Source organism: Theropithecus gelada, chromosome 15, assembly GCF_003255815.1.
Source record: "Theropithecus gelada isolate Dixy chromosome 15, Tgel_1.0, whole genome shotgun sequence".
Lineage (NCBI taxonomy): Eukaryota > Metazoa > Chordata > Mammalia > Primates > Cercopithecidae > Theropithecus > Theropithecus gelada.
The window spans coordinates 82,395,649-82,413,054 of record NC_037683.1 but is presented as its reverse complement, the minus strand read 5'-3'; the positions used below and the strand labels follow the sequence as shown (position 1 = coordinate 82,413,054).

Here is a 17,406-nt window from a genome sequence, read left to right as displayed (position 1 = left end):
CTGGCAGTAGGTATCCTGTGCCCATTTCCAGCCTTGCATTCTGCCACTCGACTACCTCTACATTCACTTTTCAGCTCACCCTTCTGCCATATTGGAACCTACCATATTCATTCTGCCCTTAGGCCTTTGCACATGCTGTTCTTTCTCCTTGAGATGCCCTTCCTGTCTCTCTTCTTAATGAACTCTGGGTTACATTTTCAGGATTTAGTTGAAATATCTTTTTATCTGTGAGCTCTCTTTTGGAAGAATTGGTCTTTTTTTTCTCTTCTCTCCATGTACCCATAGTAGCATATTCGGAAATATTAGCAACTGTTTCATTATAGATCTGTCACATGTTTCAATCTCTGGCTCAAAACAGACTATTAAATTATTGAAGGAAGAACTAATCAATATTTAAAAAGCTTTCTATATCATCAGTGCTTTGTGTGGTGCTAGATACATAATAGGTGCATGAGTGTTTGTTGCATGAATGCATTATTGTTCTGAAATCTTAGAACAGTTTATTTTCTTTAACAAATTAATTTAACTCTTATATTCTATGCAGGAAACTAAGCTTTAGTACTTTAGACGAATTATCCGTATGGAGAATTTCAGTGAAGTTTCAACATAATGGTGACCAGTATTTCCAGGAAATATTATAGGATTTTGTAGACATTATTACACTGGCAGAATGACTCACTTGTGGATGGGATGTAGGGATTTAAAAAGGTTAAAAAACACTGACTTCATAAAAGAAACTTGAAGACCAGGTACTATTTTCTTGGTGGGAGGGGAGTATGCCTCTAGGCATGAAGGGCTTTGAATTAACCATGGTTGACGAAACATCTTAAAGTTGTGTTTTAAAGTGTCTACTTTTCTAATAATTTAACTTCCCTTTGAAATGGTGGTGTTAGATAAAAATTCCATTCATTCATTGCATTATTCATCAAATAACGATTGAGTGCCTACTGTGTGCCAGGAAATCTGCAAAGTAAAAGTTAAGGACTTTGTGCACCAGGGAATCCATGGACGTTTATTTCCTTTAGCATTATTATTATTAGCATGGAATGGTTTTAACAGAAATCAGCAAGAGCAGATTTATATTTTAAACTGATTCCTCTAGCTGTGGTGTGTGTGGGGATATTGGATTGAATGGGTACATGATGGGAGGCAAAGAGACCTGTTTGGGGCCACAACTTTATGCAAAAAAAAATAAATAAATAAAACCTGTAAACCAAAAAAACACAGTGGCTGAATCAGGAGAGGTACTGTGAGAGAAGGGGCTGCACTCCTGATACTGCAGAGTGAGGACTGATAGGTGTTGCCGAGTGACTGCACGTGGGTGGTAAGCAGAAGGAAGGGGTCAAAGGATGATGCCAGCGTTCTGGTTGGATAACTGGGCAGACTGTGGTGGCCTTCCATAGGACGTCGACCCAGGTAGAGAGGCAGACTCTGGGGTGGTAAGCAGCTAAATTCAATTTTGGGCATGCTGAGCTTGTGGAATCCAGTGGATGCTTAAGTTCGGGGAGTGGACAGGCAAGGGGAATTGCTAGAAGAGTGGGGAGTAAGTTGCAAGTACACAGATGGTAACTGAACCCTTGGGAGAATGGGGAATTACCCAAAGTGTTGTATAAGAAGAGACCAAGTCAGAGCCTGGACCCTGAGGAACAACCACAATAAGAGTAAGCAGGGATGAAAAGGTTCCAAAGGATACCAAGGAGGAGAAGAGAGGCTGGAAGGCAACCAGGGAAGTCCTGAGTTATGAAGGACAAGTGAAGAGAGTATTTCACAGAGAACTGATATCAGTGGTCTCAAATGCTGGAGAGTTTTAAGAAGACTGAAAGTGGCTGGGTGCGGTGGCTCACACCTGTAATCCCAGCAATTTGGTAGGCCAAGGTGGGTGGATCACTTGAGGTCAGGAGGTTGAGACCAGCCTGGCCAACATGGCAAAACCCTGTCTCAACTTAAAATACAAAAATCAGCTGGGCATAGTGGCACATGCCAGTGGTCCCAGCTACTCAGGAGGCTGAGGCAGGAGAATCACTTGAACCTGGGCAGCAGAGGTTGCAGTGAGCTGAGATCGTGCCACTGCACCCCAGCCTGGGCAACAGAGAGAGACTCCACCTCAAAAAAAAAAAGACTGAAAGTTGTTCAATGGCTTAAGCAATGATTGTTGATTACCTCAAAAAGAACATTTTGGGAGAGTGGTGGGATCAAAAGCCACTGGAGAACACTGAATAGTGACAAGAGATACAAAAGTGAGACAGCAAGTGCATCCAACTCTCATCTCCAATAGGGTGATGGTAAAGGAGGAAAAAATATACCAGGAACTGGAGAGAGATGGAGTGTTGAGGAGCCTTGTTTCTATGATATAAGAGAATGAGCAGATGGAAGGATGAGCTGTGGAGCCAGAAGAGGGAGTGAACGGTTAAAATTACCCTGTAGTGGGGATCTGTCCTGGACCTTAAAGAGAAGATCGGACCCAGTATACATGTCATGGTATCTTCATCCATTCAACAAATAAAAATAACAATATGTGCACTCTCCAAACCCACACCCCTTCACTAAGTTCTGGGGATACAGCAGTCGGCTTACAATTTTTTTTTTTTTTTTTTTTTTTGAGACGAAGTCTTGCTGTGTCACCCAGGTTGGAGTGTAGTGGCGCAATCTCGGCTCACTGCAACCTTTGCCTCCTGGGTTCAAGTGATTCTCCTGCCTCAGCCTTCCCAGTAGCTGGGATTACAGGCACCCATCACCACGCCTGGCTAATTTTTGTATTTTTAGTAGAGACGGGGTTTCACCATGTTGGTCAGGCTGGTCTCGAACTCCTGACCTCGTGATCTGCCCACCTTGGCCTCCCAAAGTCTTGGGATTACAGGCATGAGCCACCGCGCCCAGCTAGTTTACATTTAAATAAAGAAGATAGGCATTAAGCAAGTAAAACCTATAGCATAGGACCTAAAGTATAGGTCATTATAGGTCATAATAAATGTTAGAAAACATAAAGCAAGGAAAGTAGATAGGAATCACCTTTCCCACTGTAGCAGTACTATAAGCATTATCATTACTATCTACGCAATAAACAAAAGTGATAAAGTACTTGACTGTGCTTTGAAGTGAAATATCTTATTCAATAAGTGGTATTTAGGACAACAGTTAACTACCTGGGACAAAACAAGGTTAGATCTCCCTCACTTCATACACCAAAATGAACACAACCTAGATTAAAGGAAAAAAAACATAAAAAACAATCTATAAAAGGTAAAAGAAAAATATGGGTGAACATGTATCTGATTCTTCAATGGTGAAGTCCTTTGTAAGCATAAGGCTTAAATAAAAGGAATCCCACATTTATGGGATGTAAGATATAAGATGACAACTCTCCCCAAATTTAACACAATCTTTATCAAACTACCAGCTACCCTTTTTCCCCCAGATATTAACAAACATAAAATTCAGAGGGACATACAAGGACCCAGAATAGCCAAAACAGTCTGAAAAAGAGTAGCTGAAGGACTCACACTTCTTGATTATGAAACTTAACAATACAAACCAGAAGTAATCAGGATAGTACGGTACTGGTATGAGGGTAGGCATATTGATCAATAGAACAGATGCGAGAGTCAATAAGTAAATCCGTATACTTGTGGTCAATCGACTTTCTTTTCTTTTTTTTTTTTTTTGGTCTGGTTTATGTTTTCTCATGATGATTTTCAATAAGAGTGCCAAGATAATTCAACCGGGGGAAGGAATAGGCTTTTCAACAAATGGTGGGGAAACAACTGGCTATCCACATGCAAAAGAATGAAGATAGATTCTACCTCCTATCATATACAAAAAAATTAAATCAGAATGAATCACAAACCTAAATGTAAGAGCTAAAACTATAACACTCTTCAAAGAAAACATGAGAGTAAATCTTCATGACCTTGGGTTAGGCAATGCTTTCTTAGATCACACCAAAAGCACCAGCGACAAGAGGAAAAAAATTGGACATCAAAATTAAAAAATTCTGTGCTTCAAAAGACACTATCAAAAAAGTAAAAAGACAACCCACAGAATGGAAGAAAATGTTTGCAAATCATATATCTGATAACGGACTTGTTTCCAGAATATACAAAGAACTCTTACAACTCAATAATAAAAAGACAACTCAACTAAAAATGGACAAAGGGTTTGAGTGAGCATTTCTCCAAAGAAGATATAAATTGCCAATAAGCACATACAAGGTGTTTAATATCATCAATCATTAGAGAAATGTAAATCAAAACCACAGTGAGATACTAGTTCATACCTACCAGGATGGCCAAAAGAAAAAAAGACAGGCAATAACACATGTCAGTGAGGATGCAGAGAAACTGGAACCTGTATACATTGCTGGTGGGATTGTAAAATGATGCAGCTGCTTTGGAAAAGAGTTGACAGTTCCTTAAAATGTTATCAGAGAGTTACCATCTGACCCAGCAATTCCACTTCTAGGTATATATTCAGAAGAAATGAAAATATATGCCCGTACAAAACCTTGTCCATGAATGTTCGTAACAACATTATTTCATAATAGCCAAAATGGAAACATACCAAATATCCATCAACTGATGAATAAACAAACTATGATATATCAATATAACGGAATACTCTGCAATAAAAAGAATAATTACTGATACATGCTACGATGCTACAGATAAATCTCAAAAATATTCTGTTAAGTGCAAAAAGCCAAACAGAAAAGTTCACATTATATGATTTATATGAAATGCCAGAATAGGCAAAACCATAGAGACAGAAAGTAAATCAGTAGTTGCCAGGGGCTGGGAAGAGGACGGAATGGGGAGTGACTGCTAATGGGTATGTGGTTTCTTTTTGGGGTAATGAAAATTTTCTAAAATTAGAAAATCGCCCGGCATGGTGGCTCACGCCTATAATCCGAGCACTTTGGGAGGCTGAGGCGGGTGGATTACCTGAGGTACAGCAGTTCAAGACCAGCCTGGCCAACATGGTGAAACCCCATCTCTACTAAAAATACAAAAATTAGCTGGGTGTGCTGGCTCACGCCTGTAATCCCAGCTATTTGGGAGGCTAAGAAAGGAGAATCACTTGAACCCAGGAGGCAGAGTTTGCAGTTAGCCAAGATTGCGCCACGGCACTCCAACCTGAGCGACAGAGTGAAACTCCATCTCAAAATAAATAAATTAATTAATTTAAAAAATTAGAAAATGGTGATGATTGCATAACTTTGTGAATAAATCAAGAATCATAAGCCTGTATGCTTTAAAAGGGTGAAGCGTACACATCTTAATTGTATCTCAATAAAGCTATTATTAAAAAATAGATAATAAAATCAAAAATCAAAATGGGAAAATGTCAATAGATTTGATTACCTATGAGTTTAAAAACTTGTTCCATTAAAATCCTGATACATTCTCCAAACTGGAAAAATCTGTGACACATGCCTTATTTTATGAAATTGAAGATGCCATTGATCGTACCATTAATTTATATGCCCCTAAGAAAGAAAAACCTCCCAAGATGGGGAGTCTCCTAAGGGAGGCTCACCAAAGCTGGAACATTAAAGGGCTGCATCCTCCAAAATGCACCAGGGGTTGCAGTGAAACCCATGTTTTTCCAGTCTTGGCACAGGGCTAAGAAAGGTGAAAAAATCTTTCTTAAAAATTGGAACCACAGCAGGGCGCAGTGGCTTAAGCCTGTAATCCCAGTACTTTGGGAGGCTGAGGTGGGTAGGTCGCTTGAGGCTAGGAGTTCAAGACAGCCTGGCCAACATGACAAAACACCATCTTTACTAAAAGCAAAAACCAGCTGGGCGTGGTGGTGCATGCTTGTAATCCCAGCTACTCGGGAGGCTGTGGCAGAAGAATCGCTTGAACCCGGGAGACAGGTCACAGTGAGCCAAAATCATACCACTGCAGTCCGGCCTGGGTGATAGAGTGAGACCCTGTCTCAAAAAAAAAAAAAAACAAAAAACAAAACAACAAAACAAGGAACCACAAGCTGGTATTCATGTAAGCTTGCAGTCTCAATAAACACTATCTTATAGTCTATTCTAGGCTAAAGAAACCTTGGGCAAATAATTTATGGTGATGTCAGTTTGACAGCAATTTTAAGATACCATTGGGAGAGTCAAATGTGGAAGAAAGTTTCCCTTAGAATGAAATAAGGTTAAAAAAGGGGTTAATATCTTTAACACATGGAATTGATATTAATAATTTGGAAAAAAAAAACACCCAATATAAATGGTCAAATGTTACAAAGCTCAATTCTCAAAGGAACTACAAATGGCTAATAAATATGAATAAGGGTTGAACCTTACCAGTACTTAAGAAATGCAAAATAAATCAATCAGATAACATTTTTTACTTATCAGAGTGGCATAATTTAAAACCACAATGCTGGCTAAGGGCTGGTAAAATACAGGCTCTCATGGGAGCCTTCTGTGGCACAATTTCTCTGTGCAGTTACGTGCATTTTATTACCCTAGTACCCCTTTCTTGGAATCCATTCTAAAGAAATAATCCTAAATTTGGACACAACATTTGTCTGAAATTATGTTCATAAACTAGTAAGAAATAGAAAAAGGAGAAACAATGTAAATGCCCAATACTGAAAGAATGATTAAATAGATTCTGGCAAAAAAAAAATAGATTATATCACACTCATATAATTTCAATGTGTTGCAATTTCAAATGGTGCCCTGTAGAATATAAAATGATATGGAAAATATAACATTATAAACTATACGTGTTATAATGCTATGTGAAAAAAGAGTACCATACCTAAAATTGTGTACCATTATGCTATCATTTTAATGTAAATACACAAAGCATAGAAATAAAGATTGATAGAAAGTACATCAAAAAAACAGTGGATATCTCTGGGTTGTGGCATTTCAAGAATTTTCATTTTTTTTCATCTTCTTGTATTTTCCAAAATTTTTATACTGCAAGTATTTGACTTTCATTAATTAAAATATCTCCAATAAATATTACCAGGAAAATTTGTCTTATTTAAATATAAAACATGAACATTCTATTTTTTCAGTTGCGTGTGGCTAAATTATCATGTTTTAGTTTATGAAATTGGATCACCGAATAGCAAAATGGTAAAACAACTATATATAGGGTTATTTTCTCCTTTCACATGTCATAAAAACTTCCCACAGATACGACATATTAATTGTAGAAAATTTAATAAATATCAATATAAAGGAAAATAAGAGCCCACATACTCCCTTGATCTGGAATAAGCATTGTTAGCTTTGGGTTTAGTTTCCTCTTCTGTTTCTAGTTACTCAAGGTTTAAAGTTAGGGTATTGATTTGATATTTTTCTTTTTTCTTTCTTTCTTTTTTTTTTTGAGATGCAGTCTCACTCTGGTGCCCAGGCTGGAGTAGAATGGCATGATCTCGGCTTACTGCAACCTCTGTCTCCCGGGTTCAAGCAAGTCTCTTGCCTCACCCTCCTAAGTAGTTAGGATTACAGGTGCACGCCACCACACCTGGCTAATTTTTGTATTTTTAGTAGAGACAGGGTTTCGCCATGTTGGCCAGGTTGGTCTTGAACCCCTGACCTCAAGTAATCTGCCCGCCTCAGCCTCCCAAAGTGCTAGGATTACCGCGCCCGGCCTCCTTTTTTTTTTTTTTTTTTTTAAGGTAAGAGTTTACAGCTATAAATTTTCCTCTGAGCAATGCCTTCACAGCATCCCATAAATTTTTGGTAGGTTTGTTTTCATTTTCATTCATCTCTGAGGTTTTTCTAATTTCCTTGTAATTTCTTCTTTAACTCATTGGTAGTTTAAGAGTGTGTGGTTTAATTTTCAAATACTTGTCAAGTTTTCAGTTTTCACTGTTTATTGATTCATTCCATTGTGATCAGAAAAGATACTTTGTATGATTTCAATCATTTAAAATTTATTGAGACTTGTTTTGTAGCCTAACATATGATCTATCCTGGAGAATGTCCCACGAGAATAACTGCTGTTTTGTATATTCCATTAGAATTCTGCTGTGCATTTAGGGTATACACACTGATAACTACATATAAGGTGAATACATCTATATTTAACAAACTAAATGTGCTGCTAACACATCTTTTTTTTATTGGTTGCATACTATCCCATTATTTGACTGTATCATAATATATTTAACCAATATATTATATGGTTGGACATTTAGATAGCTTCTAAATTTTTTCACCACTAAACAGGACTCTAATGATTAGGACATCAATAAACACCAGACTGGGTTACTTAACCATAATTACTAAGTGATAACTGCTGCAGGGAGAGAAATGCGTTAGTTCTTCCAATAAAAATTTTGCAAAGATACATAATGAAATTAGCTGCTAAAAGTAAAAAAAAAAATTTCGTAAGACTCTTACCTTGAATTTTCTTGAAAACTCTGGAATTCATGAACTTTAGAAATCTGTCTGCATAAAAGCTTGGTCTATGAACAGAAACAGTGTCCTGAAAAGACAAACAAACAGGATCACAGGGTCACCTCTTAGTGCTCATCTCAAGTCAGAAGAGAGATCTATGCAGTTGGTTCTCTGTTAGCCAACATTCTTAACCAAAGGTGGCCCAGAGATAGGGAACAGGAATGCCCTGTGTCCCGCGGAGCCCAGGAGTCTGGGGCTGAGGGAGGAGGGCATAGACTCAATCGGAACAAAGATTCTAGACACTCAAGATCAAACCGAGCAGGGGAGAGTCAGCAAAAAAACTGTGCTACATCAGTCAAAACAGCTGTCCTCATTCACAACATTGTGTCCCGGGAGGAGTTTTTAATTTCTTTTTTTACATACAGGCAATCAGTGCATCAAGTGTCATCTGGAATGAAGGGTAACTCCCTTAATCATGAACAAAAATAGGGGACATAAACAAAACTATCCTAATGTAAGAGTGACATTGACGTTTAAGCTAAAAAATAGTTCTAGTCTCATCTCCCAATAACAAGGTGAGGAGATGCTAGGAGGATTCCTAGGAGACAAGGCTAACAGATGACTCCTTTGCCCTGAATTATCTGCTGATTGCGTAGAGTTGAATTGAATTAAACTGTTAACTCCATTCTTCTCTCGTGCTTGGCAGGAGTCTTTAGGGCTGAAGGGTCATTTGATTACAAATTCAGGAAAGCGGGTGGATGAAGGGAAAGGGGATGGATGCAGGAGCTAATTTTCTATGTTTATTTAGTAATCATTTATCCAAATCATGTATCTAAGCTATACACTTGCAGACATAGTAAATTTGCTTCTATAATGCTTCATTTTGAATTCAGGTTTATGGACTCCAATAGAGAAATTTCTTTTCTTTTTTTTTCTTTTTTTTTGAGACAGTCTTGCTCTGTCGCCAGGCTGGAGTGCAGTGGCGGATCTCGGCTCACTGCAACCTCCTGCCTCCCGGGTTCAAGTGATTCTCTTGTGTCAGCATCATGAGTAGCTGGGATTACAGGCATCCACCACCGCACCCGGCTAGTTTTTGTATTTTTAGTAGAGAGGTTTTGACCATGTTGGCCAGGCTGGTCTCAAACTCCTGACCTCAAGTGATCCGCCCTCCTCGGCCTCCCAAAATGCTGAGATTACAGGCGTGAGCCACTGCGTCTGGCCCTGCTACATCTTTTAAAATGTACTCTTTCTGGCCTGAAGTGGACACATTCTTCCAACAAGGCAGTAATTTAGAAATATCAGTAGAAGGCAAGAGCCTAAGGGGTATCCATAGAGGATCAAGGTTCAGCCCTTGCCTATAAAGAGAAGTTACATTGTTGTTCCCTTTGGAATGAATAAACACTGTTTAAGTAAGAGCCATGTTTGAAAAGAAACAAAAATAAGTTCGTGATATATATGGCACACAAATTTTCATTTAAAAAAATGAAAAACAAATGATAGGTTTATTTATTTATTTATTTATTTATTTATGTATTTATTTAGAGATGCAGTCTTGCTCTGTCGCCCAGGCTGGAGTGCAGTAGCACAATCTTGGCTCATTGCAACATCTGCCTCCTGGGTTCAAGCGATTCTCCTGCCTCAGCCTCCTGAGTAGATGGGATTACAGGCATGTGCCACCACGCCCGGCTAATTTTTGTATTTTTAGTAGAGACGGGGTTTCGTCATGTTGGCCAGGCTGGTCTCGAACTCCTGACCTCAAGTGATCCGTCCGCCTTGGTCTCCCTGCAATGTGTTGGGTTTTAAATAGACAAAGGTAGGGGAAGCTTAGAAGCACCTGGTCAGTACAAGACTAGACGATTCATATCCATCTGGTAACAGGAAACTGAAATGGTCTCAGAAAACAGAAGGGGAATGGAATGAGGGTATTCACTCTCTCCCCTTCAATGTTCAAGGTACAATGTATGCAGTCCCTTCCTTTCTCAGCTTGAAGGAAACATAAAATTAACCTACCATAATGACCATCTTTCATAGGAGGAATTTTTGATTTGAGTAAGATTGAGGTTAATTCTCTTTTTTTAATTAAAATTTTTCTTTTAGAGACAGGGTCTCGCTATATTCAAGACTGGACTTGAACTCCTGGGCTCAAGCGATCATCCTTCCCCAGTCTCTTGAGTAGCCAGGACTACCAGCACATGCCCCTACACCCAGCTTAGAGGTTAATTCTTGGAAATAAATGTGTGAACCTGCTGTTTAAAAGTGCATTCTGACTGAAGTCAGTCCTTAGCCGGTGGACAAAATGTAGATCTTTCATGCTGAAAGGTTATTAACAGTCTTCCACAGAACTGAGAAATTATGTGTTCCTTTCCAAAAAAGAAGAAGAATATCATCTATAATTTATTCTCTTTCAAAAGAAAGTATCTGCTAACATCTTAAGAGGAAATGTGTGACCAAATCCTTGACAAAAATATTCTTTGGAATTGCTACTTCAAGTTATTAACTTAGGCCAATAAATGTTGTTAGTAGCAGGAAGTAGAAATCTAATGTCTAGATGGAACTCTGTGTGTGTGTGTGTGTGTGTGTGTGTGTGTGTGTGTGACAGAGAGAGAGAGAGAGACAGAGAGAGACAGAGAGACAGAGACAGAATGTGAGAAAGAAGGAGAGAGAAAGATGGGAGAAACTGCTCTTTGATAACTGATGTTTTTCTTCAGTTACATCAATTAAGACATTCTCAGCTTACACCTGCAATCCCTGCACTTTGGGAGGCCAAGGCAGGTGGATCACCTGAGGTCAAGAGTCCAAGACCAGCCTGGTCAACATGGTGAAACCCTGTCTCTACTAAAAATACAAAAATTAGCCAGGCGTGGTGGCACACGCCTGTAGACCCAGCTACTCGGGAGGCTGAGGCAGGAGAATTGCTTGACCCCGGGAGGTGGAGGTTGCAGCAAGCCAAGATCGCACCACTGCACTCCAGCCTGGGTGACAGAGCAAGACTCTATCTCAAAAAAAAAAAAAAAAAAATAATAATAATAAAAAAGACATCCTCAGGCAGCTAGCATGTATAAATGTTGATGCAGAAATACATACCAATTAAAAAGTTTTCACTTTCTGTGTCTGCATTTGTTAGGCATTGTGTTGAACACTGAAATGCATTATTTTGTCCCATGCTCACACCAGGCAGGTGTCATTACTATCCCTCTGGTATAGGTGATAAACAAGGGTAAGTGGCCACATAACCAGCACTGTGCCTGGTCACATGGCTAGTTCAGCAGTGAATGCAGAGTTCAAATCCAGGCTGTCCACCATCAGAGTCAGGGCTCACACTTACTATAGCTTGGTTGTGTGAGAACTTCATTTCAACTGCCCTCCTGATCATCCCTACAGAAAAAGACCCTCTCAAAGTTAGGTCCTTTGGATTTCACACAGACACAGATATCATTTTGTTTTTCTGGCCGCTAGGCTGGATGTCATATATTTGAATAGTTATTCAAATTTATGTTGTCTTTATTCTCAAATTTGAACTGATCTACTAGCCTAAGATTCTGAGTTTATAAAGACCATTGTTTCATTTCCTCTTAGAGTGTAGCAACACAGTTTTCTGCACATACTCTGGAGTCTCTGAGAAAGCAGAAATATATACAGTGTAATAAGGAAAATAAGTCACTTACCCCATCATAAACAAGAGCTTTCCAGGAATGTTCTAACTTCTTCATTAACCTAAACATCCATGGAAAAATTAAAAAGAGAATGTAAAATCACTCTCATTTGGTGATTTTTCAGAAGCTTTTGTAGATTGATTTTGAAATAATAAAAGACCACTCCTCAAACTTCTTACCTATACGATTGTAGAATGTCAATAATGCCCATAAATAAAAGTAGCTTTTCTCCCCTATGGCTTTTAGCTGGAATGCCTCCCATTCTGTTGATAGAGCAAAAGAGAAAATATCTGATTACATATTATAAGAATAGAAAGTTAAAAAATCATTTCTAATAAATAGACTGAAAATAAAAATAGACCGTTTTTAAGAATTCTGGGCTATCTCCCACTTATCTTTTTTTTGTTTGTTCTTTTCTTTTTGTTTTTTGGGCATCAGTTAAGGTCATCCTGGGAATCCAGAATGATGTATTAATACTTCCCTACAAAGGAGAATAATATGATAACTGCTAACTCTGAAGAGATGGATGGGAAGAATTCAATTTAAAACTTGTTCCTACTTTAAACTATGAGCAAGAATTTTTAGACCATTATAAAATATTCCTTTTCAAAAATGCAATACCTTTTTTTCTGATCAAAAGAGTAATGTATATTTACTTTTAAAAATAAAATACAGAAAAACACAAAGGAAAAATATAATTAAACAGTTATTCCTAGGATGCAAAGATAACTACTATTAACATCTGGTACACTCTTCTAGTATATATGTATGTGTGTGTGTGTATTAGTCGAGAAGGGGTATTATTTATTATATTTTTTACTTGCTAAATGATAAACATTTCCTTATATTCAATGCTAATGTGGTTTTTAATAGCCTTATTGTATTTCACTGATACAGGATAATTTAACTGATTATTAGACATTTAGATTGATTTGCAAGAAATAACTTTTCAAAAAAGATTAATATGTGTTAACTTTCTTTACAAAAGTGAAATATGCCCATGGTTTAGTCACTGTTGGAGAATTCTAGAAGGCAGGCATTTATGGCCGTGGAAAATGATTTCTTTCTTCCAGTCTCCTTGCTCAGCTAGTACGCATACCTGATGCAGTCTACCATTTCAATAACTTACTTTGGTTGCAATTGTTTCTGTTAGTCAATATGTACTTTATACATGCAAATTAATCCTGTAGTTACTATCACATCTGGCTGAGGTGAGAGACCACATCTGCCAGGATACAAGACTAGAACAACAGAATCCCCTTAGGCAGATAAAAAGCTCTGAATTGCAAACATCATTCTCATTGTGTATTTGCTTAAAACATCTTTATTCAGGCTGGGCTCAGTGGCTCATACCTATAATCGCAGAACTTTGGGAAGCCAAGGCAGGTGGATCACATGAGGCCAAGAGTGTGAGACCAGCCTGGGCAACATGGTGAAACTCCATCTCTACTAAAAATACAAAAATTAGCCAGATGTAGTGGTGCATGTTTGTAATTCCAGTTACTTTGGAGGCTGAGGCAGGAGAATCGCTTGAACCTGGGAGGTGGAGGTTGCAGTGGACTGAGATGGCACCACTGCCCCCCAGCCTGGGTGACACAGGGAGACTCTGTCTCAAAAAAATAAAAAATAAATAATAAAACATGTTTATTCAAATTCAAAGTTTATTCTTTCCTCTTGCGGTGAATGTTTTGAATATGTAGTTAATGGGGACAAAAATATTTTCAGCCATTGTTTAAAAAAAAATGGAGCCATTTGAAAAAAGAAACCAAGTGGGTGAAGGAGTAATAACTGGAGGAACTGCCACTCATCTAGTTATCTTTAAATGAATAGAAATGGAGACCAGTTTAACCCATTTTAGCACCAAGTAGAAATTAGTTCCTGGAGTCCCACCCTAAGGTGAATGTGACTGTCTATAATTACCCAGTGACGTGGGCTACCACAATCAAGAGGGTGGGAGGGTGTGTGGCTGTACTTACGTGTCTGGGTTCTCTGTGATTATCCCATCTCCAGATTTCCCTGGACCCTGGATAGATTCCATGGCTGTTGAGTAGAGAACCTTCTGCATCCCAGGCCGCTTAGCATCAGGCACATTTTGTGAGGTCTCCTCCTCTTTCTCTTTGAGGGAATGGTCCAGGAAATGAATTCCCAACAGAAGGCTATAGTCCATGATCTTGAAGCTTTCCAGCACCTGAATGAGAAAAAGAACCAGGAAGCCAGTCAACCCAAAGGTCTGTTCGTCTCATCTACTCATTATCAGAGAGCTCTAGATATACAGACACACAGCTCCTGTTATTCCTCCCGGGGGGGTGGCTGAGAGATGAAGAATCAAAATAAAATCACTTGAGGTTATTATTAGGCCACATGCAGGAAGGATTATCATAATGGCTCCAAGATGGGAATTTTATGCAAATCTGAAACAAGCACATGTTTTCTCAACCCTCCATAAAAGTTTCGCTAATAGCACAGATTGAGTGCTTTCCATGTGTCAGTGTTACAAAGCTCATTTGCATTCAATCTTCTCAACAACTCTATAAGCTAGGTACTACTATTGTCTCTGTTTTACAAATGAAAAACTGGAGGCACAGAGAGACAAGGTAATCTGCTCAATATCACACAGCACATAAGTGACAGAGACCCAAGCAGTCAACTCCAGGGTCCACACTCTTAAGCAGTAAAGCAGAGAAACCAACAACCAATAGTTTCTACAAGCTTGTATCTTTCTCAGCATGAAGACACAGCTAGAATGTGTCTTTGTCTGAATTCTGTTCTCATAATCTTAAACTTGTTGGAAGTTAGTGGTTTTCTTCTCAAAACCTTTTTCTTTTCTTTTCTTTTTTTTTTTTTTTTGAGACAGAGTCTCGCCCTGTCACCCAGGCTGGAATGCACTGCTCACTGCAACCTTCGCCTCCTGGGTTTAAACGATTCTCCTGCCTCAGCCTCCCGAGTAGCTGGGACTACAGGTGCCTGCCACCGTGCCCAGATACTTTTTGTATTTTTGGTAGAGATAGGGTTTCGCCATGTTGGCCAGGCTGGTCTTGAACTCATGACCCCGTGATCTGTCTGTCTCGGCCTCCCAAAGTGCTGAGATTACAGGTGTGAGCCACCGCACCCGGCCCTCAAAGTGCGTCTTTCGAAGGTGCCGTTCAGTTTCCTGTCGCAAGTCCTTTAAAAACATATAATCTCAACAAAGCATAGTACTTCATGTTTAATTATCCACTCAGCAGACAGTAGGGAGGCAAGGGAATTAAAAATAGTTGGATGCAGCCAGACAAAAGGGATGGCAATGCTCTGAAAAGAAAATGACAGGAGACAAGGTCTAGGTCCGAGTCTGTTGAGATGGCTTCAGGGTATAGGTGGGGCTTTGACACTCAGGACCTTTTCAGTGTTCAGGAAGAATGCCTGCAAACGGGGTGTTTTCCTCTATGATAAAGTTCTTTTTCTACTAGTTTGTATGATTTTCCCCTACAACAGACTTCTTAATACCTGGTATTTCTCACACAAAGCTGCGCAGAAAAGTAAGACAACCCTGGTTGTCAGAACAGCTGTCTCTGAACCAACATGAGAAGCTGTTCCTATACTTTAGCTAGGAAACACCTTGAAGGATCATAGCCTATAGATCATTGTTTAGGGATAAAATAATCCAGAATTTCTTATGCTTCTTGTTCTTGCTCAGCCCAACTGCCTTTTGATATTTATGATATAGGAAAGAGGGGATCGGGCCTGAAGATTCAGTTACCTGTGGCTGCCACTTCATGGATGCCACCTGAGAAAAGGCTTTGTGAACTATGGCATGTGGCCTTCGAAAAATATGGTTATTCTGCATTACAGGCATCTTTGCCATCAATGAGAACTGAGAGTGCGCTGCAAATGAGTATCAATTATTCCAGAGGGTTCACGCTGCTTCTCTCAAAAAGTCAAGTTCAGAAGGGAGTCAGGCAGGAGCTGAGAGTAGAATCTTATCACATAAGAGGTGTGGGCTGTGGGATTTTCTAACCCAAGTGATCTAAGAGTGGCCTGATAACAATGTGGAACCAGCCTTCCTAATCGAAGGAGGAGTGATGTCAAGATTGGAGGAGGAAGGGAGGGGTGATGGGAAATGCTTCTTACCACCGATCCAATGCTTGAGTACCAGACCCTTTGGTTGGTTCTCTATGGAGGTGTATCAGTACCTCACCGCGCCATACGGTAGCACAGACCATGGGAGAGAGAAAGACTGTTTTACATCAGGAGCACTGAGGGCCAGACTCTTAAAAGAAAACACTAACAGATGTTGGATGCTTTCTTGGCAGACAGAAGTAAGTGGTAGAAGGGCCTTAACCTTTCTAATTCTCAATCATACTGAAATGATGGCTTGGGAACAGTACCCACCCAGACAGCTTCAACAACTCTTCACAATGAATGACCATCTGCAGATGCTAATTTCCCTACTCATATTTATCAGTGCTAGTGCTTCTTTTCTCAGAGAGACTTGGATAAGGACATGGGGGATGGGCGATGAAGAGCATGGACTCTATGACCTTAGGCAGGTCACATCATCTCCTTGTGTCTCAGTTTCTTCATCTGTAAAATGCTGACAATATTACCTATCATATAGGGTGCTTGTAAAAATTAAATGTGGCAATGCAAGTCAAGTGCTTAGAAAAGTCCCCAGCATAAAGTGTTTAATTAATTGCTAGCTCTTATCACTATGATTATAATTCACGGTAACTTATCCCTCACACTCGCTCAAGAGACAACAGGTGTGAGCTTGAAGTAAACATTCCTAGAATTACACTTCTGAAAACAAATGTCACTAAATTAGCCAACAAAAATAGAACTGTATTGCTGGCCTGCTTACCAGTGTCATTTTGGCAAATCCCAATTCCTTTAGAAGCTCTGGGTTTGTGGATACCAAGGAGTATGGCCTGGATGGCTGACAACACAGGAATTTTCAATTGGCAAAAACACAGTCTTGTGCCCTGCGCAGCCCAAAGCACCCATTTGTCAATGTTTCCTCCAAAGCAGTAAACTGGCTTCAAAAGCACGTTGTAATAAGACTCTGACAATACTGTGGATGTTCCTAACAGGCACCCAGAATCATTTATTCAAGTTAGGAGTGGTCAAGCTTAAAAGCATTCCTGACACCACGATTTTCCTCTGCAGAGTATCCATGAATTAATTCTGCTTGTTAAAAAGCTTTTTTTTAAAAAAAAATAAAATGTTTTTCTTATATTGTCATGCAATATTCAACCTCTGAAAAGCATTTTCCTCAGCAAAGCATCCATAAATTGTTAAGAAGTTTTTTAAAAAAATGAAATACTTTTTCTTATATTTTTCTTGCAATATTCAACCTGAACCGTATGTTTTGTACTTGCAGTCTTTTTCCCTGCCCATGAACAGGCCTAAGAG

At 39.2% G+C, this 17,406-nt stretch overlaps 1 protein-coding gene across 3 annotated transcripts in view; it reads right to left on the bottom strand.

Annotated features, from left to right (window-relative positions):
• Positions 1 to 17,406, bottom strand: part of PIP5K1B (phosphatidylinositol-4-phosphate 5-kinase type 1 beta) — a 308,400-nt gene that overhangs the window by 79,749 nt on the left and 211,245 nt on the right. For all 3 annotated transcript variants that reach the window (XM_025359786.1, XM_025359788.1, XM_025359787.1), the window contains 4 exons: positions 13,995 to 14,206; positions 12,198 to 12,281; positions 12,031 to 12,079; positions 8,369 to 8,453 (listed from right to left, as the gene is read on the bottom strand). In XM_025359786.1, the coding sequence (XP_025215571.1) occupies positions 8,369 to 8,453; positions 12,031 to 12,079; positions 12,198 to 12,281; positions 13,995 to 14,206 (430 nt within the window). The remainder of the gene's footprint in view (positions 1 to 8,368; positions 8,454 to 12,030; positions 12,080 to 12,197; positions 12,282 to 13,994; positions 14,207 to 17,406) is intronic.